At 33.0% G+C, this 27,025-nt stretch overlaps 1 protein-coding gene across 1 annotated transcript in view; it reads left to right on the top strand.

The window, feature by feature from the left end:
* The first annotated feature begins 1,055 nt into the window (after positions 1-1,055).
* Positions 1,056-27,025, top strand: part of LOC105344245 (uncharacterized) — a 32,628-nt gene continuing 6,658 nt past the window's right edge. The window contains exons 1-4 of the mRNA XM_034460935.2: positions 1,056-1,107; positions 1,239-1,395; positions 10,394-10,542; positions 26,462-26,555. Coding sequence (XP_034316826.2) covers positions 1,262-1,395; positions 10,394-10,542; positions 26,462-26,555 — 377 coding nt within the window. The 5' untranslated portion in view covers positions 1,056-1,107; positions 1,239-1,261. The remainder of the gene's footprint in view (positions 1,108-1,238; positions 1,396-10,393; positions 10,543-26,461; positions 26,556-27,025) is intronic.

The raw sequence follows: 27,025 nt of genomic DNA, 5'->3' as shown, positions 1-27,025 counted from the left end.
AAAGCATTATTGTAGGCTAAAAGCTTGGTTCTGTAAATGTCAACAATAAGGTCTGTCGATGTATCTATTTCATAAATGTCCGATATCATAGGCAATGTCAACTCATGCACGCCCCGGTCAAAGTCTGATTCCTATATAAAAATTCGACCCCTCCCCATTGTGGCCCAACCCTACCAGCGAGGAATGATCATGATTTTAATAAACTTGAGTTTACACTAACCGAGGATGCTTTCACGCCTGTTTTCGCCTTTCTGGGCTATCGGTTTCTGAGAAGATCTTTACATTTTTTCTCTATATATCCCTATAGAAAAATTCAACCTCCTGTTGTGGCGCCCGATCCTACCACTGGGGATCATGATTTGAACAAATTTGAATCTACACTACCTGAAAATGCTTCCACACAAGTTTTAGCTTTTCTGGCCAAATGGTGTTTAGAACAAGGTTTTTTTAAATACCCACAATTTTTCAATGATTTCTAATTATCTCCCTTTGCAAGGGGGCATGGCCCTTCATTCTAAAAAACTTGCATAAAGATAAAAAAAATAATTACATGTAAATCAATAAATCTTGTTGTTAAGGTGAGCCCTCTAGGTATCTTGACTTGCGATATTTTGAAAGGATATTGCATAACTATGTAAAATTAAACCATTTGATACAAAGAATAGCACCAGTTAAGGAAATTTAAAAAAAAAATCTTAAGTTTTTACTTGCTTTTCTACTCAAAAAAGCAGATTTAAACTGCACGAAGTTATCAAATAAGAAAATGTTTCTCGTAACGCCTACGAAATGAAAGGGTCCGTCAAAATAGCTTTAAAACATTGATATAAACAACTGCAATTTTAAGGCAGACGGTCAAATACATTGACAACAAAATATATTTTCAATTTTAAAAAATGGCGTGTGTTGTAACTTTAAATGTTAAAAGGTGTGCTTGGAAATTAATCGTAAATATGAAATAGACTCAAAAACTTCAATGATAATTACTTTTTATCATCACAAAAAGAGCACACTATATTCATTGTTATTATTTGTAGTGATCTGTTATCTCTTTTTTCCAGAGTAACTTGATTATTTTCTTACTTCTGTTAGGAGGATATACAGAAAAAGGTAACTTTGATATAAAAAAGAAGTCAATCTTTTATTCATCAAGTTTTTCTTTAATGTTTTATATTATTAAGATATCCTTTGTATAACATCAAAAGTCAAAACAAACACATCACATCCAATACAAACAATAGGACCAACAACAGCATCAATATCGATGGCAAAAACGACAACACAAACGACATCACTACCACAAACAACGACGTCAACAACAACGACGCCATTAACAACATCAACATCGCCATCAACAACGTCAGCAACAACAACGGCTTCAGCTTTCAAGACAAATGGGTAAATTTATCCGTTAAAATTATTCCATGTACCATTTTCTTTTCTGTTTGTCAGTATTTGTGTTGACTGGTTTAATTCCAGAAAGTGTGGTGCCCGCTTAAATTATAGGTGTCTTTGATATGTTTAGATGCGTTTAGGATATAGTTAAATTATTGTTCATGTCATTGCTAATGATCCAATTTATGAATTACGTGTAACTGATATATTTTACCTTTCAACCTGGCCCTATCGGCACCAACATTTATAAATCATCAATGTCAGTCATCAACTCAAATCTGAAACAAAAAGTGCAACTCAGATGAGGCCGAGTATTGACTTGAGCAATATTGGAGACGGCGACAATAATCTTAAAACAATACTCTTCTTTCAAATCTTTTATACGAGAATCGTGATGCTGAGTCCTCCACACTCCGTGACTTAGACACTCCCAAGGGAGTTCAGGATGCAATGGATTGTACGGGTCTCACCAGGGGGTAATATGTAGAAGTCGTGCAAGGCAATGTACTTTGCGAGCAAGACTATAAACCCCAACCTTTACCCTACCTTATTTTTAATTTCAGTACGTCACAATGTATAGATTAGATGTGGTCTTCATACCATGATCTTCATTTGCATACTTGTCAAACTAAAGTTCCGTTTTCTTATCTGTAAATGAAAATTATAAATATCTATAAAACAGTCTCTCATATCATTGTTTCATACGTGTCTGTCTTCACTAGATAACACCCTTTGAAAAATATAATAGGTCGTATGCAGTAATTTAATGCATATCCTATACAATTTTATGCTTGCTATTGTATGCGATTTTATTGATATGCTATGAGATTAGAACGCAATTTTAAGAGAAATTAAAATAAAAGGCTTAATGATATGGTATGCTATGCTATGCTATACTAAAAACCACCTCCGCATACAGAGGAGTAAGAAAAAAACCAATTAAAATATTAAAAAAACTAAGTTTACCACTAATCTGTAACGTAAACATTACTTCTTCAAAACAAAACATTAAAAACTAGATGCTGTCATTAGACAGTAATACCCGCACCATGTGTTTGCCCCTAAATAACACTGTTTTGTACCAGTTTAATTAAAAATGAAGGCTACATGCAAACTCCGGTAATACATTTAAAAATTATAATTTTCATAACTGAAGGATGAAATCCCTGCCCATATGATAATACACATCGTGACATGAGCAGCACTTTATGTGCAATTTGGGGTAGAACTGTTTGCAGAGAATTTTCAGTTAATCAATAATCTTAACATTTTATGTCATAGGAAGTATAATGGTCTATATAATTATTACAAACAAAATTAAAAATTAAATTATGCCCCCTCCCCGTGTCGGTTGCCGGTTTTAGATTTGCTTCTGTGTGCCTACATGAACATCATCGTGTGCACAGATTTAGAGAAGGGGTGGGAGTGAGGGGTCCAGACCCCCCCCCCCCTCCCCATGAAAATTCGTAAATTACCAAAAATACACCTTGGACCCCAATGCTCTTACAGACATGTAAACGCTCTAACCCATTGCGCTTCAATGTTAGGTAACATTATTTGGGGGGTAAATATTTAATCAATATTCAACATACTTTATTGTTTATCTCAATAGGAAGTATACATGTACATCACAATATGCAGGTGTCCTGCACCACCTTAAAGCTGTTATTTACCTAATAAAATAGTGCAAGTGGATTTGAAGAATAGGTCATAAAAATACATGCATGTTACAAATGACTGATCTTTGTCTGAAGTTATGTACACAACACAGGTTTGCATGTCTCATTAGCGGGTACTAGTTTTACCCAGCTCTTCGATTAGATGGGTTCACGTGTATACATACATGGGTGTTGCTAAAACGCGGAACGGAAAACGGAACGGAAGGAAAACGGAAAATCTTATCTAATGTTATTTACCTCATAGATTTGTTAAGTATGCTAAAACGATATACTTTATGTACCTTTTTAATTTTTTTTTAAAGATTAGCAATATTAGATTATTTATTCAAGAATATTTATTTCCTCAAAATTAACAGTACATGCATTGACCACTATATTTTGTCCCAAAATATCCTCGATTCACTTTTTGCTGTATATTTATATATACCTCAGGGTTCAAGCGATTCTCTTTTAGAAGCATTAAACATTCTCATTATTCTTTCTTTAAAACGTCCTCTCTAGCTTATCAGCTGGTATAAATACACGGCTAAAAATAAAGAAGTCTACGGGGTTTTGAATTTTAACAGACCCTAATGATAGTGTTGAAAAATTGTGCAAGGTCTTCTGAGTGACTTCTAAATGGAGAAAAGATGTCAACATTTTCCATTATAAATCGTCCAAATGTGCTGCATGAATATTTTGGGATCGACAGACTATAGTCCCAATATATAATCGGAAAATCAAACCAGGCAACGTCTAGTGCTCTCTATTCGGATCATATGTATATAGCTGCTGGAATAAACAACTGCATGCTTTGTAATGCAAACGTAAACACATTTGCATTGCTAAAGATACTAGTTTCACAAATTACTAGTTTCACAAATTACCGGGTATTTTTATGTTTACTGTATTTTAATTTTTAATGTCGTCAGTCCTACGGTTTTTTTCTTCCATCTCAATGATACTGTATCGTCTGTATGATAAAAGATCGTCTAGAACACCGAAAATTCAATTTTAATGTAAGTATATACATGTACATCATATTTGAAAATAATATAAAAATACTCAAAACACGCATAAAACGCTTTCACTAACTGTGTACGTTACGCTAATATGCCAGCAATACCATATAAGAGAAATAAGTAAAAAGTTATAGCTAATTTGCTCGTTTAATCATGTTAATGATTCACAATTCGTATACATTTGATTTTTCCGTTTCGTACTCAACTAAAGCCGAATGAATACAATGCTATAATTGATAGACATTCATATGAATATTAATAAGATAGCAACATGTTGATAATCATTCATTAGATATAAATAAAAGATACAAAGTAAATCGTTTCTGGCCAGTCTATACCCTTTTTAAGCGATAAACGTGATGATATTTTCCATTCCGTTCCGTTTTCCGTTCCGCGTTTTAGCAACACCCATACATACATGTCTGTGTTTTCCGTATGCAGAAAAGGATTACGGTAGTTAAGATCAGCTAAAGGAATTCATTATTGTGTTTTGATTGGATTATCATTATGATGTTGACCAATTTAGGTAAGCATAATACATGTAGTAGCAGTAGCACAATATAATGAGATGCCAGCATGGGATTCCTGCAAGCATACATACACATGTATATAAGTTCTACTTTCACTTTCTAAATGTAATCTCCCTTTGACAGCATACTGTATCATCATCTTTTAATATTTAAATAAGCTTATCATCGTTACCTATCCTATCGCATTTGTAAAGTTTCTGTCATTTTAGTTGCAAAAGTTATTTTTTTCATTTGTCAGACTGCATGCACTGTTGAGTTGACCCCATATTGACCCTGTATAAACAATTTCTTATTAAATTTGTGTATTACATATGTAAGTAAGTGTAGACACTTATATTTTTTATATGAGTTATAATAGGAAGGAAGGAGTATTTCTTTCTTAATGTATAATTATAATGCATCAAATACAATGTAGGTCATGACCTTATGGGACTGTTCTGACCCCACGAAACAGGAAAATACAAAATATCTTCTAAAGTCATTATGATGCATCAACTGGTGTAAAGTACATTAATGACCCCCAGGTGTTGTCTTTAACCCCCCCTCCCCCCTCCCCCACCCTGCCTTTATGAAATAGGAAATGATATGATACACTGTATATTTTGTTAAATTCTGAGATCTGAGATCCTCATCCCTAAACCGTTTAATTTATTTTTGCTCTTTGTGTCATTGCGCGTAAAATTGTATTGTAAGATTATGCCCCCTTGGAGACACCCTGACATTTTAGAACTAGAAATAATAATGTCTTTTATCTTATTCATATGTTATACAGTAGTGTTTGATCCATGTGGGTAATTCCTAGCCTAATGATGTCACTGCTTTGTTTAGGAGACTTTACAATTGCCCCAAATAGGTGAATACACATGGCAGTGATGCATATAACATTTTGTTTATAAATCTTAAAAAATTGAATTAAGCAATTTCCAAAATGTTAATGTGAATGACACGAGAGAAAAAGCAATCAAGAAATGATTTAAAATTTGCTACTGTACACATGTAAGAATGTATTAAGAAGACTGAATCTTTATAAGCAGGTTAGATTGGGGGGGGGGGATGAATGTGGAGTATAAACATTTATAATTTGAATCATTTATTGTTATTAATTAATTTTAACTTGTCAATGAGTACTACAGTACTTATTGATCCCAAGGTAGAAATATGACCTCTGATCGTATCTCAATAGATCATTTGTCAATTATGCAAGGTGTAATGTAATTTTTTTTAAGAATAACATTTTTTACCAGTTTATAAAAGTTTTTAGACACCCAAATTATATTTTGATTTTAATTCTGATCATTCGACAATTAAGGGGGGGGGGGGAGAACAGTTTATATTTGAGTTTGTTTTGGGGGTGGGGGTTCCAAGTCATATATTTGACAATTTTTTAATGTAATTTAAAATAAGACTAAGCCATACTACAGTCATGAACATGAATAGTATAGAACAAAACACAAACTATACATGTACATGTATATAATATATACATGTACATGTATAGTCAATCATCTGTTTTGTAATACTTCCTATGTATATTATACATAGGAAGTATTACAAAACAGATGATTGATCTATATCTGAGTTCTTAAATTGAATCATATATCATGTACATATTATTGTTTCTTTGTTCAAGGCATTTAAGATGGTATGTAGGTCATGATCCCAAGTGCTCTTCCTGAAATTATCAAATATCATAAAAACCATTGAGATCCCCACCTTAATCCAAAGATATTATTCCTCCTTAGGTCATGCAGGCGCATCAGATCATTATGGCATGTAAGTCATGACCCTAAGGGGTCATCCTGACCCCCTTAGAATCAGTAATTGTCAATTATCTTTAAATTATTGATGTTTGATGATCCTATCTCTATTTAATCTTTATTAATTATTAAGTCTCCTGAATGAAATTTGGAGACTTATTGTTTTTGTACGGTTCTTAATACATGTATTATTATTAGGGTCTTCCGTTTCCAACGGAAGACCCTATTGTTTTTGTTAGGTTTCTTTTTCTCTATTTTTCACTATTATTATTCTTTTTTTTCTTAACATTTTTCTTAAAACTCAAATATCTCAAATATGCTACAACGGATTTTTATGAAAATTTCACGAATAATACAAATATCAAGGTCTTTTATCATGTACATTTTTGTTGATGACGTCACTTCCGGTCGGCCGTTATATTCGTTTTTCTTTTTGTAAAAAGTGGTCTTGTCCTCCCTTTTTCGCAAAAACGATTAAAGATAGAAAATTAAAAGTTTCAGGAATGATAGATTTTTGAATTTCTAGGGCCGATCAGGTAAAACTACGATCGCCCGTCACTTCCGGTCCACTCAAACAGCAATTTTGGAAAATTGTGTTTTAAATTTTTTTTAAATCAAATAATCTACAATTTTTTTCCATCAGAATAGGTTTTAAACTTATCAAATTTTAATATGAGCAGGTCGTCCGTCACTTCCGGTCGTCACCGGAAGTGATTCTAATATTTCGATTTTTGGAATTTTAAAGCATATACGTTTTGTTGACATTTTTGTACTGAATGCAAAACTAAAAACCGTTTTAAAATCGGACAACGCATTGCGGAGATATTGAAGTTTAAAAATGACGTTTTCCGGAAATCTGCATTTCGCAGTGTAGGTTGAAAAATGAGTTTAAAGGAAGTTAATATGATAGTAAATCGTACCAAATGTCAACAGTTTAATTGAACCCTATCAATTCAAAATCAAACGAAAGACCCACTTGTTGCTCGCAACAAGGTGCTTTCAGGTAATTCAGGCATTCTCGAGAAATTAAGCGTCAAAATTCTGATGCGAGAGTCTGAGTAGCTCAGTCGATAGAGTCGTGGACATGGCCCAGGTGACCCGGGTTCAAGCCCCGAATGCCGCAATTTTTTTTTTTACTATTTTTCGCTTAGATCTACGATTTTATCTTTGAAGTGATAAGTTTAATCTAATCTATTCAAAAATCGGACGGAAGACCCATTCGTTGCTCGCAACGAGATCGTGTCTAGTTCTTCATCTTCTTTTTCTTCTTTCCCGCTCTGAACTTGTTTCTCAGAGATGGCTGAACATAATTGTACAAAACTCTGGGCCTGCAAATCTAGTTGTGCACCCTGGTTTGATTTTTCTCATTTTGGGTTAGACAACCACTTTTCGGGGGGGGGGAGGGGGGGGGGGGGAGGGGGGTGTCAAAAGGATGTGGGGTCTAACATTGAACCTTGTAGGAAGAATCGTAGACTTTATTGTAAATGGTAACTTGAAAACGGACAAAGATAATAATATAGGGTTTTCATAATCATATATTGGCTGTTACAGGCAATATAAAGGGTTTATTAGATCTGACCCCTGGGGTCATCCCCACCCCCCAGGAATTTGAAATTACCATATATCTCAGAAACTGTTATAATCATGACCCCTAAACCATATATATTCATGTTTCTGATGTCAAGGGGCATCAAATGCTAGTAGGTCATGGGCCCTGTGAGTGGTCCTGACCCCCTCAAACAACAAGTCCCCTAATATCTTCAAAACAGTTGAGATCCCCACCCTTAAACCATATATATTCTTGTTCCTTGTGTCAAGGGGCATCAAACGGTATGTAGGTCATGGGCCCGGGGGTGGTCATGACCCCCCTTGAACAGGAAGTGCACAAATATCTCGAAAACGGTTGAGATCCCCACCCCTTAACCATATATATTCTTGATCCTTAAAGGGCATCAAAAGGTATGTACCGGTAGGTAATGGGCCTCAGGGTTAAATTTAATTTTTCAAAACCGTAATGCACATCTATGGAACAGTTCCTATCATATCCCAAGATATGATGTGTCTATCCATTAAATCATAAAAGGAGTTCTAGGATCTATGTTTTTTTGAAGTGATAAACGTCATTTTTCTGCTACTTTTTGACTCCCTGGATGAAATTTAAATTTTTAAAACTTTACTGCACATCTATAGAACAGTTCCTATCATATCCCAAGATATGATTGTCTATCCATTAAATCATAAGAGGAGCTCTTGGATCTATGGTTTTTTTTAAGTGATAAACATCAATTTTCTGCTACTATTTGACTCCATGGATGAAATTTAAATTTTTAAAACCTTATTGCACATCTATAGGACAGCCCCAATTATATCCCAAGAGATGACGTAGCTACTCCAAAAGTTGTAAGAGGAGTCTGGGAACCATATTTTTTTTGCAATAAAACGTCATTTTTTGTTGCCCACTGATCCCCTTAATAAAAAAAAAAATTCTGGAACCTGATCACGCCTCAATATGACACCCCCAATCATATTCTAGAAGATCATTTGGCTACTGCCAAAAAAAAAAGACGTTTTTGAAACCAGTTTTTTTGTAAAAAAACGTCATTTTTCAGCCATTAAATGACCCCTAGGACAAAATTGAAAATTCCGAAACCTTATTGCGCATCTATAGGATACCCTAAAACATATTCCAAAAGATGATTTGTCTACTGTTGAAAATGTAGGAGGAGTTCGAGGAAGAAGGTTTTTTGTGAAAAAACGTAATTTTTTACTAATTATTTGACCCCCAGGACTAACAGAGAATTTTTGAAACCTTTTTACAAAACAACATGATACCCCAAATCAAACTCCAAGAGTTCAGTTTGCTGGTTTATAAGATGTAAGAGCAGTTTGAGAAAGTAAAACGTGACAGACGGACGGACAGACAGACGGACGGATGGACAGAACAGGGTAACAACAATATACCCGAACTTTCTTTAGAAAGTGCGGGTATAATCAAGTTTTAATAATTTTGTATGCTATGTTATGGTATGCTATGACGAATGAGAATCTATAATGATACGCTATGTGATTGTATGCTATGGCATGAAATTTCATTGTTATAGCATGATATTCAAATATTATGCTATGTTATGGGGTATGTTATAAAAGATACGCTTAAACTGTCTGTATTACAATATATGTAGAACTACATGTAATAAATTGCATAGATTATTTTTTATAATCGACCAGACCTCATTTGTTTGTCGGACGAAATCCAAAATACGACCATGCATATCCAGAGACCTCGAAAGTTTCCGTTTCATAATTTACCTATATATCATCTACAATATTCATATATATATACGTCATTTATTTTGTTGATATTACAATTACCACCCTTGTTATGTCCGATTTTATCGGGCTTATTGATGTACCCTACCATATGTGTATTAAATGGTGGCAATGAATGATTGAGGATGAGAACCTAGTTGCTACTTGTGTTTAAATTCATTGTATATTTTATATACAATAAGTATGTTCAAACCAAAGAATGATTTAACGGATGATCGATATACTAATTGAAGCGGAAAAGAGCCCCTTCCAAATCTTACCCCAAACAAGCGACTAAGATCAAGCTAAAATTATTAATGAATGACCCAAAATTCTGTAAACCAACTCTTATTCGCATGCAAGAAATTTTCGCGATGTAAGCGCGAGCCTTTTCTTCGCGAAATGCTCTCACCGCGAAAGTCGCCGCGAATAAAATTTGGTTTTCAGTGTATAAAATACCTTACTCAAACATCATAGACAAGTTTGGTTTTCATGAAATTATCCTCTATGTCTTTTGTTTTCGGTTTTTTAATTTATTGTTTTAATTTATTTAAAAATAAATTTACTTAAAAAAATGGTTTTCCAATATGTATTATTTATTTTAAGTAAAAGATCTATTCAAAAGGGTTATGATGAGGAATCAAAGCTAAAATCCCGTTGCATTTATTACCTGTGTTACTTTCCCAGTACTGTTGAGTATATGATGCAACATGTGTTACTTTCAGCGCTAATGACTACATGGTGTTGCCATCTGTACAGCGGGAGGTGGCAGGGGTAGAGATCTACTTCAGGGAGGGGCCTAGTCTGTCGTCGGCGCCAGTGTTTAATGTGTATCTCGGTGATGTCTTCTACATGTTCATAACATATACAGGAAGTAAGTATCAATGTTAAGAAACATAATGGAAGAATATTTTATTTATATCAACTCGGTTTTTTTCTTTCATATTTTTTTTCTTTTAAGTCGATTGTTGTCAGAATTTAAAGTAGGGAGTCATTTGTTCTCGCATAGGTAAAAGTTTGAAGAAATTTAAACCAAGCATAATTTATAATTTGACCAAGATAGGGAGTGTTGCGTTAGGTAATATACTACATGTTATAATTGTTAGCCCTTTTGTGCGCTTTTGAACAGTTTATGAATAAAAATAAATACACATATAGCTAATTTGCACAATAAATTTCAGTTGCTCAAAAGCAGGGGTGGGGTAATTGAAAGAAGTATTTGTAATTGAGTGTAATTAATTACATTTTTCAAGGTAATTGGAAGTAATTATACCCGCACTTTCTAAAGAAAGTTCGGGTATATTGTTGTTACCCTGTTCCGTCCGTCCGTCCGTCTGTCCGTCCGTCCGTCCGTCCGTCCGTCCGTCCGTCCGTCTGTCACGTTTTACTTTCTCAAACTGCTCTTACATCTTATAAACCAGCAAACTGAACTCTTGGAGTTTGATTTGGGGTATCATGTTGTTTTGTAAAAAAGTTTCAAAAATTCTCTGTTAGTCCTGGGGGTCAAATAATTGGTAAAAAATGACGTTTTTTCACAAAAAACCTTCTTCCTCGAACTCCTCCTACATTTTCAAAAGTAGACAAATCATCTTTTGGAATATGTTTTAGGGTATCCTATAGATGCGCAATAAGGTTTCGGAATTTTCAATTTTGTCCTGGGGGTCATTTAATGGCTAAAAAATGACGTTTTTTTACAAAAAAACTGGTTTAAAAAACGTCATTTTTTTTAAGCAGTAGCCAAATGATCTTCTAGAATATGATTGGGGGTGTCATATTGAGGGATGATCAGGTTCCAGAATTTTTTTTTTAATTAAGGGGATCAGTGGGCAACAAAAAATGACGTTTTTTGGCAAAAAAAATATGGTTCCCAGAACTCCTCTTACAACTTTTGGAGTAGCTACATCATCTCTTGGGATATAATTGGGGCTGTCCTATAGATGTGCAATAAGGTTTTAAAAATTTAAATTTCATCCTGGGAGTCAAATAGTAGCAGAAAATTGACGTTTATCACTAAAAAATCAAACATTGATCCAAGAGCTCCTCTTATGATTTAATGGATAGACAATCATATCTTGGGATATGATAGGGACTGTTCTATAGATGTGCAGTAAGGTTTTCAAAATTTAAATTTCATCCAGGGAGTCAAAATGTAGCAGAAAATTGACGTTTATCACTTAAAAAAAAAACATAGATCCTAGAACTCCTTTTATGATTTAATGGATAGACATATCATATCTTGGGATATGAAAGGAACTGTTCCATAGATGTGCATTACGGTTTTGAAAAATTAAATTTAACCCTGAGGCACATTACCTACCGGTACATACCTTTTGATGCCCTTTAAGGATCAAGAATATATATGGTTAAGGGGTGGGGATCTCAACCGTTTTCGAGATATTCGTGCACTTCCTGTTCAAGGGGGGTCATGACAACCCCTGGGGCCCATGACCTACATACCGTTTGATGCCCCTTGACACAAGGTACAAGAATATATATGGTTTAAGGGTGGGGATTTCAACTGTTTTGAAGATATTAAGGGACTTGCTGTTTGAGGGCGTCAGGACCACCCACAGGGCCCATGACCTACATAACATTTGATGCCCCTTGACATCAGAAACATGAATATATATGGTTTAGGGGTCATGATTATAACAGTTTCTGAGATATATGGTAATTTCAAATTCCTGGGGGGTGGGGATGACCCCAGGGGTCAGATCTAATAAACCCTACATATTGCCAGTAACAGCCAATATATGATTATGAAAACCCTATATTATTATCTTTGTCCGTTTTCAAGTTACCATTTACAATAGAGTCTATGATTCTTTCTACAAGGTTCAATGTTAGACCCCACACCCTTTTGACACCCCCCTCCCCCCCCTCCCCCGAAAAGTGGTTGTCTAACCCAAAATGAGAAAAATCAAACCAGGGTGCACAACTAGATTTACAGGCCTATCATATCCTAGAGTTTTGTACAATTATGTTCAGCCATCTCTGAGAAACAAGTTCAGAGCGGGAAAGAAGAAAAAGAAGATGAAGAATATATACATGTATTAAGAACCGTACAAAAACAATAAGTCTCCAAACTTCATTCAGGAGACTTAATAATTAATAAAGATTAAATAGAGATAGGATCATCAAACATCAATAATTTAAAGATAATTGACAATTTCTGATTCTAAGGGGGTCAGGATGACCCCTTAGGATCATGACTTACATGCCATAATGATCTGATGCGCCTGCATGACCTAAGGAGGAATAATATCTTTGGATTAAGGTGGGGATCTCAATGGTTTTTATGATATTTGATAATTTCAGGAAGAGCACTTGGGATCATGACCTACATACCATCTTAAAATGCCTTGAACAAAGAAACAATAATATAATATGTACATGATATATGATTCAATTTAAGAACCCAGATATAGATCAATCATCTGTTTTGTAATACTTCCTATGTATATATACATGTACATGTATTAGTTTGTGTTTTGTTCTATACTATTCATGTTCATGACTGTAGTATGGCTTAGTCTTATTTTAAATTACATTAAAAAATTGTCAAATATATGACTTGGAACCCCCACTCCCAAACAAACTCAAATATAAACTGTTCTCTTTCTCTCCCCCCCCCCCCTTCCTTGTCGAATAATCTATTAAAATCAAAATATAATTTGGGTGTCTAAAAACTTTTATAAACTGGTAAAAAATGTTATTCTTAAAAAAAATTACATTACACCTTGCATAATTGACAAATGATCTATTGAGATACGATCAGAGGTCATATTTCTACCTTGGGATCAATAAGTAGTATTCATTGACAAGTTAAAATTAATTAATAACAATAAATGATTCAAATTATAAATGTTTATACTCCACATTCATCCCCCCCCCCCAATCTAACCTGCTTATAAAGATTCAGTCTTCTTAATACATTCTTACATGTGTACAGTAGCAAATTTTAAATCATTTCTTGATTGCTTTTTCTCTCGTGATTCACATTAACATTTTGGAAATTGCTTAATTCAATTTTTAAGATTTATAAACAAAATGTTATATGCATCACTGCCATGTGTATTCACCTATTTGGGGCAATTGTAAAGTCTCCTAAACAAAGCAGTGACATCATTAGGCTAGGAATAACCCACATGGATCAAACACTACTGTATAACATATGAATAAGATGAAAAACATTATTATTTCTAGTTCTAAAATGTCAGGGTGTCTCCAAGGGGGCATAATCTTACAATACAATTTTACGCGCAATGACACAAAGAGCAAAAATAAATTAAACGGTTTAGGGATGAGGATCTCAGATCTCAGAAGTTAACAAAATATACAGTGTATCATATCATTTCCTATTTCATAAAGGCGGGGGGGGGGGGGGGGGTTAAAGACAACACCTGGGGGTCATTAATGTACTTTACACCAGTTGATGCATCATAATGACTTTAGAAGATATTTTGTATTTTCCTGTTTCGTGGGGTCAGAACAGTCCCATAAGGTCATGACCTACATTGTATTTGATGCATTATAATACATTAAGAAAGAAATACTCCTTCCTTCCTATTATTACTCATATAAAAAATATAAGTGTCTACACTTACTTACATATGAAATACACAAATTTAATAAGAAATTGTTTATACAGGGTCAATATGGGGTCAACTCAACAGTGCATGCAGTCTGACAAATGAAAAAAATAACTTTTGCAACTAAAATGACAGAAACTTTACAAATGCGATAGGATAGGTAACGATGATAAGCTTATTTAAATATTAAAAGATGATGAAACAGTATGCTGTCAAAGGGAGATTACATTTAGAAAGTGAAAGTAGAACTTATATACATGTGTATGTATGCTGGCAGGAATCCCATGCTGGCATCTTATTATATTGTGCTACTGCTACTACATGTATTATGCTTACCTAAATTGGTCAACATCATAATGATAATCCAATTAAAACACAATAATGAATTCCTTTAGCTGATCTTAACTACCGTAATCCTTTTCTGCATACGGAAAACACAGACATGTATGTATGGGTGTTGCTAAAACGCGGAACGGAAAACGGAACGGAATGGAAAATATCATCACGTTTATCCCTTAAAAAGGGTATAGACTGGCCAGAAACGATTTACTTTGTATCTTTTATTTATATCTAATGAATGATTATCAACATGTTGCTATCTTATTAATATTCATATGAATGTCTATCAATTATAGCATTGTATTCATTCGGCTTTAGTTGAGTACGAAACGGAAAAATCAAATGTATACGAATTGTGAAACATTAACATGATTAAACGAGCAAATTAGCTATAACTTTTTACTTATTTCTCTTATATGGTATTGCTGGCATATTAGCGTAACGTACGCAGTTAGTGAAAGCGTTTTATGCGTGTTTTGAGTATTTTTATATTATTTTCAAATATGATGTACATGTATATACTTACATCAAAATTGAATTTTCGGTGTTCTAGACGATCTTTTATCATACAGACGATACAGTATCATTGAGATGGAAGAAAAAAACTGTAGGACTGACGACATTAAAAAATCAAAATACAGTAAATATTAAAATACCCGGTAATTTGTGAAACTAGTAATTTGTGAAACTAGTATTTTTAGCAATGCAATTTTGTTTACGTTTGCATTACAAAGCATGCAGTTGTTTATTCCAGCAGCTATATACATATGATCCGAATAGAGAGCTCTAGACGTTGCCTGGTTTGATTTTCCGATTATATATTGGGACTATAGTCTGTCGTTCCCAAAATATTCATGCAGCACATTTGGACGATTTATAATGGAAAATGTTGACATCTTTTCTCCATTTGGAAGTCACTCAGAAGACCTTGCACAATTTTTCAACACCATCATCCGGGTCTGTTAAAATGCAAAACCCCGTAGACTTCTTTATTTTTAGCCGTGTATTTATACCAGCTGATAAGCTAGAGAGGGCGTTTTAAAGAAAGAATAATGAGAATGTTTAATGCTTCTAAAAGAGAATCGCTTGAACCCTGAGGTATATATAAATATACAGCAAAAAGTGAATCGAGGATATTTTGGGACAGAATATAGTGGTCAATGCATGTACTGTTAATTTTGAGGAAATAAATATTCTTGAATAAATAATCTAATATTGCTAATCTTTCAAAAAAAATTAAAAAGGTACATAAAGTATATCGTTTTAGCATACTTAACAAATCTATGAGGTAAATAACATTAGATAAGATTTTCCGTTTTCCTTCCGTTCCGTTTTCCGTTCCGCGTTTTAGCAACACCCATGTATGTATACACGTGAACCCATCTAATCGAAGAGCTGGGTAAAACTAGTACCCGCTAATGAGACATGCAAACCTGTGTTGTGTACGTAACTTCAGACAAAGATCAGTCATTTGTAACATGCATGTATTTTTATGACCTATTCTTCAAATCCACTTGCACTATTTTATTAGGTAAATAACAGCTTTAAGGTGGTGCAGGACACCTGCATATTGTGATGTACATGTATACTTCCTATTGAGATAAACAATAAAGTATGTTGACTATTGATTAAATATTTACCCCCCAAATAATGTTACCTAACATTGAAGCGCAATGGGTTAGAGCGTTTACATGTCTGTAAGAGCATTGGGGTCCAAGGTGTATTTTTGGTAATTTACGAATTTTCATGGGGAGGGGGGGGGGGGTCTGGACCCCTCACTCCCACCCCTTCTCTAAATCTGTGCACACGATGATGTTCATGTAGGCACACAGAAGCAAATCTAAAACCGGCAACCGCCACGGGGAGGGGGCATAATTTAATTTTTAATTTTGTTTGTAATAATTATATAGACCATTATACTTCCTATGACATAAAATGTTAAGATTATTGATTAACTGAAAATTCACTGCAAACAGTTCTACCCCAAATTGCACATAAAGTGCTGCTCATGTCACGATGTGTATTATCATATGGGCAGGGATCTCATCCTTCAGTTATGAAAATTATAATTTTTAAATGTATTACCGGAGTTTGCATGTAGCCTTCATTTTTAATTAAACTGGTATAAAACAGTGTTATTTAGGGGCAAACACATGGTGCGGGTATTACTGTCTAATGACAGCATCTAGTTTGTAATTGAGTCTCCCTTCAATTACAAGTAATTGAATGTATTTAATTACATTCCAAAAATATCATGTATTATCAATTACTTTTCAATTACATTTCAATTACTTTTTTCAAGTTAGAAGTTTAAAAAAGGTGTCATATTCAGTACATTTTATCAGTACAAATAAATGTAAACAATTATATGCATGTAAAGGTATATAAGATTAACATGAGAATGACAGACAGAAATTTAATAATAATGTTTAGGTTGCATACCTGTTTAAATAATCTTGTGTTTATACACTTATTAAGTGTCTCATTATGGTTGATATGTTTTTACAACATGACACTCTTGAAAAGGTCTAATTTGTTCAGGGCTGAAGCCCTCTCATACCCAAGAACAAATGTAGTATTAGTATAAAAAATCTTGTTCAGAACCAAACATGAACAAAATGACACAGGATTTGTTCGCATTATAATGTTTATATATTATCTTAAATATAAATTTTAAAGCACAATCTATAAATAATGATTAAAATGGAGGCAAACCTTTAAAGACATTACCATAAAAAAAGTTTTGTGTGCCTCAATGCATTTTCTACCTGTGTATATTCTTAGTATATTAAAAGTAATTGAAATGTACTCAAAAACATTTGTCAAAGTAATTGAAAGTAATTAATTACATTTGAAAAAATCAATGTAATTGTAATTTCAAGTAATTGACAAAATTATTGATGTATTTGAAAGTAATTAATTACATTTTAATGTAATTGACCCCAACCCTGCTCAAATGTAAAACTTGCCATCAATGCAGAATTAATAATATATTGTATATAGTCATTCGAACTTGTACTCCTTCATTCAACCGCCAGTATTTTTTCTGCTGCATCGTATTTTTGGTCAATTCTTCTGTTTAATCTTAAATGCAAATAACATTTTATTTCTTCAAACCTGCAGTAGTTATTACCTTAAGAATGAAGATAAAATTATATTTTAAAAAAAATCAACAATTATTATATTTGCACCTGATTATATAATAACTTTTGGCCGGTATATGCATGTAAAGAATTAAGACTATGATTGTGCGAATTGGTTATTTCAAGAATGTATTGCTTAATAATAAAAGATAGTTAAAGGGAAGGAGTAATTAAAAAAAACAATACAAATAGTATAATTACTTTTTTTTATTTACGGAAGAAGCAACCGTAGGGATCCAATCATCAATCATTAATTACTGCCTTATTGGGCATCCCCAAGCAATACATGCAAGACTAGATTGCATATCTATACTACTATATTAAATTAATAGACTCGAATTTTTGGTCTTTAATACCGAGAAATCGGAAGAATACTGTCTTCTGTTTTATATATTTTAAACATCATTGGTATTTGAAGATTACCAATTTGTTTCTATTTCTTAATTCTCAGTTAAGCTTCGCTAATTAATAATCAACGAAAATTCCTCAAAAAATCACCTGGATTTTTTTTATTTTACAATCTTGCGCTTGCGCAGTACATTCACACTTACGGGATCTTTAGTTTATGTTTCCACAATATCAAATCTGCATGAATAATCTCAGAAATGATAATACAAATACAGGTAAATTTTCATTGGACTTTTGCTATATATTCTGTTCATTTATATTAATGATTTCTTATGAGAGAAAATATAAAATAACAAATATACATTTCAACTAAGTACTTACTTTCGTGTCCGTGATGACACAAAATATTTGATTACATGCAAAAAAGTTACATTTAATATTTGTTAGGAGAGTGAATATAGAATGTTTTATCGTAAAAATGAATAATGTCATACGGTCCCAGTTTTACAAAGAAAATACGTGTACGTGGGTGAAAAGGTGTTGAATTCTTCCATTCTATGGATTAAATTTTTTAGTTGAAAGGTATTTGCAGTCCCAAAAGGGTGTGTTGTGATGAATTTGACTGTTATATTCAATGCAACATCATTAACTTTCTCCAAAATCGTTCCGGAGCGATTTTGCAATTTTCTGCTACATAACGGGTATAAGGGAGGCATTCTAACTGTGGTGAGGGCCTTTCTCGAGACACAGTTAGATTATTCAAACTAAGGAAAGTATGTTGAAATTAATAGCATTATTGTAGGCTAATAGCTTTGTTATGTAAATGTCAATAATAAGGTGTGTCGATGTACCTATTTCGTAAATGGATATGCAATGTCAACAGTTTTGTTCAACAAATTGTTTTTCTAACTTGTGTATTTGATAAGCTGAGGCAAATGAAATGTAAAAATTTTGAAAAAAGTAACAAATCGGTCCTTTGGGTGCGTTTCTGAAATGTCATTACATACATTACTACGTTAACCAAATATTGACCAAATATAGTTTAAATTATCTGTTATTATAAAGAGACATTCTGAGCACAAATTAAAGGCTCGGTTCAGTGGTACGTTCATTTATACGTTTGGTGATCTTGCGTGTGCTATGGTTGGCCTGTCGTGGCTCACGTGGCTGATCTTAGCGTTAAAAATCGTATTGAAGTGATGGAGAGTGCAACGTTAGACAAACGGACGTTTGACATGCCAGTTGTAGGTACGATTTTGTTTAATGACGGGATAAATATTCTATACTTGCTTCTTAGACAAATAGACTTTAGGTAGCTATTATGGACGGCACAAATGAAATATGCTTTGCAAAACATAATCTATCTTTCGACTCTAGTAACATACAATACTGAGAACTTCTCTTAAATCTAAAAAGAAAGTCTGCGCAAAAATCTTATATCAGTAAATTAATTATCAACTGATAATTTTTTCTGACCAATGCAATATCTTTAAATGATTTTACAGTTTTCCTAACTATTTGTTGAACTTTATACTATCTTCAAAAAAGGTTTGACGAAAGGTTTAATTGAAAGGAAAAGGCCACATCGAAATGCTCTGCTTTTAAAAATGTTATTATTACAAGAGGGACACCATTTACACTTTATTTATTCAAAAAATCAGAGTCTAGAAATTCTTAACTGTTATTTTGATTTTTGAAACAATTTTGAAAACATATTTATAAAGTGTGATAGTCCTATGAGATGACGATTAATTATATTTTAAGAATGGGAAACTACTCTGTTTACAAACGAAAATTATCAAAACAACCTCCAGTAGGATGTGTAAAGGTTTTTTGTGTAGCTGGTTTTAGTTAAAAATGTCGTTCTGCGAGTACATATCATTTGTTTCTCCTTACTCCGAAAATGTATATGTTTTTATCTTAGCACGCTTGCAGGTCGAAAAGATTGGGAAATTTTATGCCTTTTCTCTACCATTACATCTACTTCAATGTTGAGTCCTTTCTTGTCTGGTTTTTCTTCTTTGCCTTCCATTTTTTGTCAAAAAGAACGCATTTGTTTGTTGGATTTTGGTTATTAGACGGTTACTAAAATCTTTGATTTGATTTTAATGAATGGTAAAATTGTCGATTATCTTGTCTTAATGGATATGTCTATTTCTTAAACATTTGTTATAAAAATAATTTGTTTATGGACGATTCGCACGCACCACGAACAATTGCTGTACGCATGACGTGCGTATGTAGTACGTTTACTGTGCGTTCAATTCATGGTGAGCAAATGCGGCTTGCAGTCAACGTACATGTACGTGTAACGCAAGGGACAAGCGAGGTCCGTGCAAGTCAAATTGTACGCCTATCTTATGGGATCTTTGAAACGTTTCTCGCAAGACTTTCATTAAAATCCGCCCGTAGAAGCTCTTACGACCAGTTGTGACTAAGGCTTTACCAAATTAGAAATACATATGCTTCCTGTAAGCATACACGGTGGCTGGTGGACATGCAAACCAATCATCACGGTTTCCTTGTCGGATCTGTAAACATATGTATATGAAAAAAGGCACTTTTTTTTTTATAATTTATATCTTTTTCAAAGAAACAGACATGCAAAACAGACATTCAATCACACACACACACACACACTTATGAATAAACACTGAAATGTATTATTTTGTGGTTACTTGCCTACATGGGAAAAAAAATTAAGTATAGACAAAAAATATATTCATGATACAGTGTAATAAAAATAAATCAGATATCAGCAGCCAAGATACCTTTCCAACTATCCCATAAATTTTCGAAATATTGTAATTTACAAGTTTGTATTGCAGCATATCTTTCAATATTGTATTTTAGTTTTAAGTGACAAAGGAAACCACCAAACATGGAATCTTATTTGACATAAGACAACAAAAAATATATTGTTTCATATACAGAATTATAAAATTAATTACTTTGTTATGAAATGACAATGGAAGTTGACCAAGTATAATATTAGACATATTAAATCCAATTCTTTCAGAGGTCTTTCTATAAATGTATATACTAAGTTCACTCCACAGGGTATGTATTTTCTCACAGGAAATAAAAACATGTATTATTGTTTCCACATTATTTGTACAAAACACACATGTGTCAGTAGTTTTAATATTGATTTTTTTTAAGGTAGTATCCAACTGGAAGAATATTGTGTAAAATTCTAAATTGAAGCCATTGTACAGAAGAATCTTTGGTAGTTTTAAAACAAATCTTAAAAATGTCATATTCAGTAAGATATTCAACATTATAATATGTTAGATATGTTTTCCATCTGCTAACAGCAATTGGAACAACCACATTTTCATTCAAAACATTGTAAATAATTTTTGTACACTTTTCATGGAGTATAATTGTTTGGAACAAAAATGGTATACATGGATTAGGATTTCTTTTAACAGAAGTCCTGTCAATGTAAGACATTTTAAAAAAACTTAAAAATTGCTGATTTAAGGAGGCCGACTTTAGTTTGCATTGCGCATGTGTTTGCGCATTCTAATATAATACAGTTGATTTATACTTCTAATGAATTTTTTTCGATATCATTTATAAAATTGAACGCAATAAACAAAATACAGATAAAAATATTAAGATTTTTAAAGGAAATTTTTATTTTTAACACGATTTTTACGTTGTGCGGTAGGGGAGCATTGCCATTGCGCATTTATGACGTTATGATAAAATAAAGCTTTGTAGGAGTACGTTATAAGAAATAACATAAAAGAAAAAGTAAAAATTGTACGCTGTTGAAATTTTATATACAGAATGATGCTATCCTCGAGGACATTTTCCTCATGTTTTGGAATGAATCCATTATACCAATCATCATTCGTGATGATCAAAATATATAGCAAAATTTGGTGCATTTTAATATTTTGAGACGGCCCCCAGTAAAAACCAGACGGTAGAATTTTGTGTTTTTTTTACATATAAGGTAGGAAATGATATAACTAATCATATATAACAATTTGAGAAAAAAAGCTATCGTAGTATTTTTTTAAACTGCTTTGATGTGCGGAAAATGACAGTTTCCTATATATTCCTATAGTAAATGTACCTCTATTTTGAGATGGTCCCTAAAAAGAACCAGACGGTCGATTTTCATGAACCTTCGCAAATAAACTAGAGTTGGATTAAATTACATATGGTTAAAAAATAAAGAGTTATGCTATTGTAGTTTTTCCGCAAAAAAACCCAAATCGGCCTCCTTAACACTGTTGTATTGCATTATACATATATTCTTGAGATTGTATTTACATTTAAATTCTTCATAACTTAAAAAATTTTATGTAATATTGTTGATCTGGCTAGGATTGATTGAAAAACATAAAACATGGTTGTGTGTATATACTGCCATTTATTTTTGCTAATAAGAAAAATTAGGCAATAAGGGGAGGTCTTCAAACAGTCATAATATCAATTACCAGACATTGAATGTAAGTTATAAAAGGTGAGCAAATGACCTCCCCCATATTAAACAAAGATGTATACAATATCAACATGTACCAAATATACATACAACAAACATATTGTTGAACAAAAACAGCATTGTATATATCAACAACAACATACATGTGTAATACAGTGCAAAATAAATCCCCAACTATAAAGGTGATGAAGGGGAAGGAGGGTGGGTTGATTGCGGTATTTACAAACTTGTTGACAGCTGACAGTTAAAATGACGTAGTCAAAACATCGCGCGACTAAACGCCGCACTCTGATTGGTTAATGTAGACAATTAAAGAAGATCAGCTAAATACTCAAAAATACTCAAATATTAGAATTACAATTATATCATGACTAGACTATTATTTTTGGTACTGGCATAAAAATAACATATCACAATTTACATAAATGCTATTATTTACAATAATGCTGTATTATGTAATATTGTTGATCTGGCTAGGATTGATTGAAAAACATAAAACATGGTTGTGTGTATATACTGCCATTTATTTTTGCTAATAAGAAAAATTAGGCAATAAGGGGAGGTCTTCAAACAGTCATAATATCAATTACCAGACATTGAATGTAAGTTATAAAAGGTGAGCAAATGACCTCCCCCATATTAAACAAAGATGTATACAATATCAACATGTACCAAATATACATACAACAAACATATTGTTGAACAAAAACAGCCACCAAAAGCAAACAGCAGGTTTGCACAAAAAGACCCCACACAAGGTGGACTAGCCAGATCATGGTAGTCAACAATATGAAAGATGGCAGTACATACAACACATATGGCAATGACTAACCTCTGCCTTATATGGAGATTTAAATATTAACATATCATGAAGGCACAGATTATCTATACATGTATAACCAAACCAGTTATAAATTTGCATACCACTATGGACATCTTATTTTTAACCTTGCAAGCATTAACACATCAGTTGACTTCTGCCCTGTGTTAATATGACAGTATAATATACATGTTAAAAGTTTTTATACTATCAAACATGTTTTAAAATACAGATAGACATGTAATCAAACATTTTCAGATGAACCAGTAGGCACATGTTACTCAAATGACAAAATCAAAACAACAGAAACAATGGTTAAAAAACTATACAGCAGGCATAAACACATCAGTTTACTTCTGACCTGTGTTATGTTATGTGTAACCACATCATGTACATAGTATAGATACATGTTATACATGAATCACACTTTGACTAATGTCCAATGTAAGACAAATGATAGGGAATTGTGATGAGAATTGAATTTTGACATACAACTAATCTATACATTGAATGAACAACACAAACAATGCATATCAGATACAATTATTTAACACAGCAGTTAACTTCTGAACTGTGAAAACCTTCCAGAAAAATATACATACATAGCATTTGCTATATGTATTTAAAATGTAAAGCTTGACAAACGTATGTATCTACGAATAGCATCAGATTTCCATCTTCCCATTTTTTGAATGCAGTTTTCAGAATAACCCAAATGTGCTGCATGAGTGGCTGCCCCTATCCTAAAGCTGTGACCTTTGTATAAAGCAGGGTTCAAACCAACAAAATCAATAATATTAGTAAGATTTTTCACTACAAATGCATAAGTTACTGGTTCACCTCCCATAAATTGAAACAATGGACCTGACTTGTGGCCAAATGTATGCAAGTAATTATATAATGCTTGAACAGGGCACATTTCCTTATTATTTGATGCTTTAAGATGGATTTGAAAAATGTCATGTGTTTTATTTGTTTTGAAATTTTTTAACACAATTTCAACAGCCACAGGTGTTGTTTGAAGCATTTCAAAAGTAGCATCATTTCTTTGAATTACTTTACACTGATCAGTTTTGGATTTTACCACAATCTCACCTAAACGCAAGAAAGCATTGAAAGCTAACAAAAAAATGGATTTCAGAAGAATCCTAGTGTACATATTTTTAACAGAAAAATCCATTGATTGGTTAATGTAGACAATTAAAGAAGATCAGCTAAATACTCAAAAATACTCAAATATTAGAATTACAATTATATCATGACTAGACTATTATTTTTGGTACTGGCATAAAAATAACATATCACAATTTACATAAATGCTATTATTTACAATAATGCTGTAACAATTTTCATCATAAAAATCTTGTATGACCTTTACACCATTCTTGTACCAGGTTTTCATGAAAACATAATTATTTCCTATGTGTATTTTTAATTGTACCACACCGGAGAATTTAAAATATTATCTTTTGCCTTTGGGTGATCAATATAGGTAATAATAAAACATAACCATGAATTTAACACATCTTTCGAAAAATCATTGTTCGCCTTGTGTAAACATTCAATTACAAAACTATCACGAAAATCAAACAATTTCTGTAAAAATAAAAAATCCATCCATGGTTTGTGTGATTTTGCAAGCCTTTTTATCCATGAAAATTTGAGAGATGTTATAAAATTGTTAATGTCAACCATTGTCAACCCTCCTGATGAATAGTCCTGTGTAATGACTGACCTCTTAGATTTATCATTCTTAGATTTCCACAGAAATTCAAAAAAAATTTTATTAAGGTATGAAATTGTTTCTTTCTTTGGATTTGGTAGTGAAATGAATAAATGATTTAGTTTCGGTATGAGCAAACTTTTAATAACAGTAATTCTACCAAAGGCACTTTAATACTGGAGCAAGGGAATAGATACATATGTAGTCCGAGAATCCTAGGACTCTTAAACCCCCTCCCCTATTTTCATGAATGAATCGTTTTCAAACATCAAATAATAAAGGCGATGTAACAGTCAGAGGAGTCTGAGATTAGGGTTTAGACTTCAAATTAAAGCTTGAAATGCAAACATGAGACTTTCTGACCCATGTTAATCTAATTGAAAGACTATGGTACTCAGGTGACCGTCAACCCTTTTGGCCTCTTGTTTACTTTTACTTAAGTGTTGTCAAAAATAATTTCTAGACCTAATGCAATATTCAACCTCAACAAAAAATGTAACAGTATTCAAATATTTTTTATTTGAATACTTGGTAATTTGCAGTTATATACACTTTTTTCGGAGCTTTTCCATTGATTTCAGAACATTTTGATTGAATATATTATCATATCAAATTCAAGAGATAGTGTTTCGAGAAAATCCTGAATTTGTGCCGTCCATGGCTGATCGTAGCTATGCAACGTAAAAATAAGTATTCCTCAGCAATCGCATCTTCTCGGGCCTTTCCGGCAGGCTAGGAAAAACACCTCGAATGTATTAACATCACCGGATGTTAGAATTTTATACAAAATGGAGTCGCTTCCCATTAAAATAATTATCGGCTAGACAGCCTTATAAGTCGCTTCTGTATTATATTTTAGGGTATATCATTTACTTTAATGAAGTCTAGCTTACATCTCAAAAGATTATAAAATGTTTTGAATTTACATCAAGTTTTATAAAAAGGGGGGTTGTCATGGACGCCTAGGTAATACATTCGAGGTGTTTTTCCGAGCCTGCCGGAAAGGCCCGAGAAGTTGCGATTGTATTCCTCAGATCAGCCTCGGAAGCCACGACTGGCAAATCTCGTAGCACACGCACGCTCACCAAATACGTACGACCAATTGTGACTGAGACTACAATTGCCTTTCCTTACGATCAGTCACGGCAGACATGACTGGCAAGTTCCGGTGCACACACACTCAATTTTCTTTACATTTTACTTACTTGAAGAATGCTTTAAAAATCATAACTCAGCATAGATAATCTTACAGTTTAGAGTAGAGCTCTTGAAACCTAGTTTTATGAGTCACAATCATCTCTCTTTGCACGTTAGGCAGCATGTCAAATATTAAAATATTACTTTTGCTTAAATAACATTTCTTCAGGTTATCACGTGATCAAACCAGTGGAATGTAAGGCGTACGCTGGCGTGGTCATCGACAAAAATGTTACCAGCATGGTCTTATGGAACAGCGTAAGGTGCGATAGGTTTTATATATCTACGAAATATTCCATACATCACTAACTTGTTTGTTCTCTTCTCAGTTATTAAATTTAGAAAATATGTCCTTATGAAGCTTTGAAGAGTCTGTTCCTTGATTGCAATTTGGATCTTGGATACTTGTGATACTTGATAAAGCAATTTTAATGGCTGAATGTAGGCAGTCTTTATGAGAGAGAAAGAAAGAGAGAGGGAGAAATACAATCTTTATTTTATGTATCATATTTAAGCAATAAAATGCTTTTTTTGAAGATTCATGCGGGATTTGATGGTGGTGACATTGCAGAAAAAATATGCAACCCGCGTACATAAGAATTTGAGTATGACATGAACACGATTATTTCGTTAAGTCCGTTATTTTCTTAGGTTGCTTAAGGTTTCACCAATTCGATAAACGTGGCGTGTAGATTTTAGCCTTGTTAGTTTCTATAGAGCTATGAAATCACAT

Source organism: Magallana gigas, chromosome 2 (assembly GCF_963853765.1).
Source record: "Magallana gigas chromosome 2, xbMagGiga1.1, whole genome shotgun sequence".
Taxonomy (NCBI): domain Eukaryota; kingdom Metazoa; phylum Mollusca; class Bivalvia; order Ostreida; family Ostreidae; genus Magallana; species Magallana gigas.
Note: the sequence above shows the minus strand (reverse complement) of the source record. Positions and strands in the feature narration are given on the sequence as shown.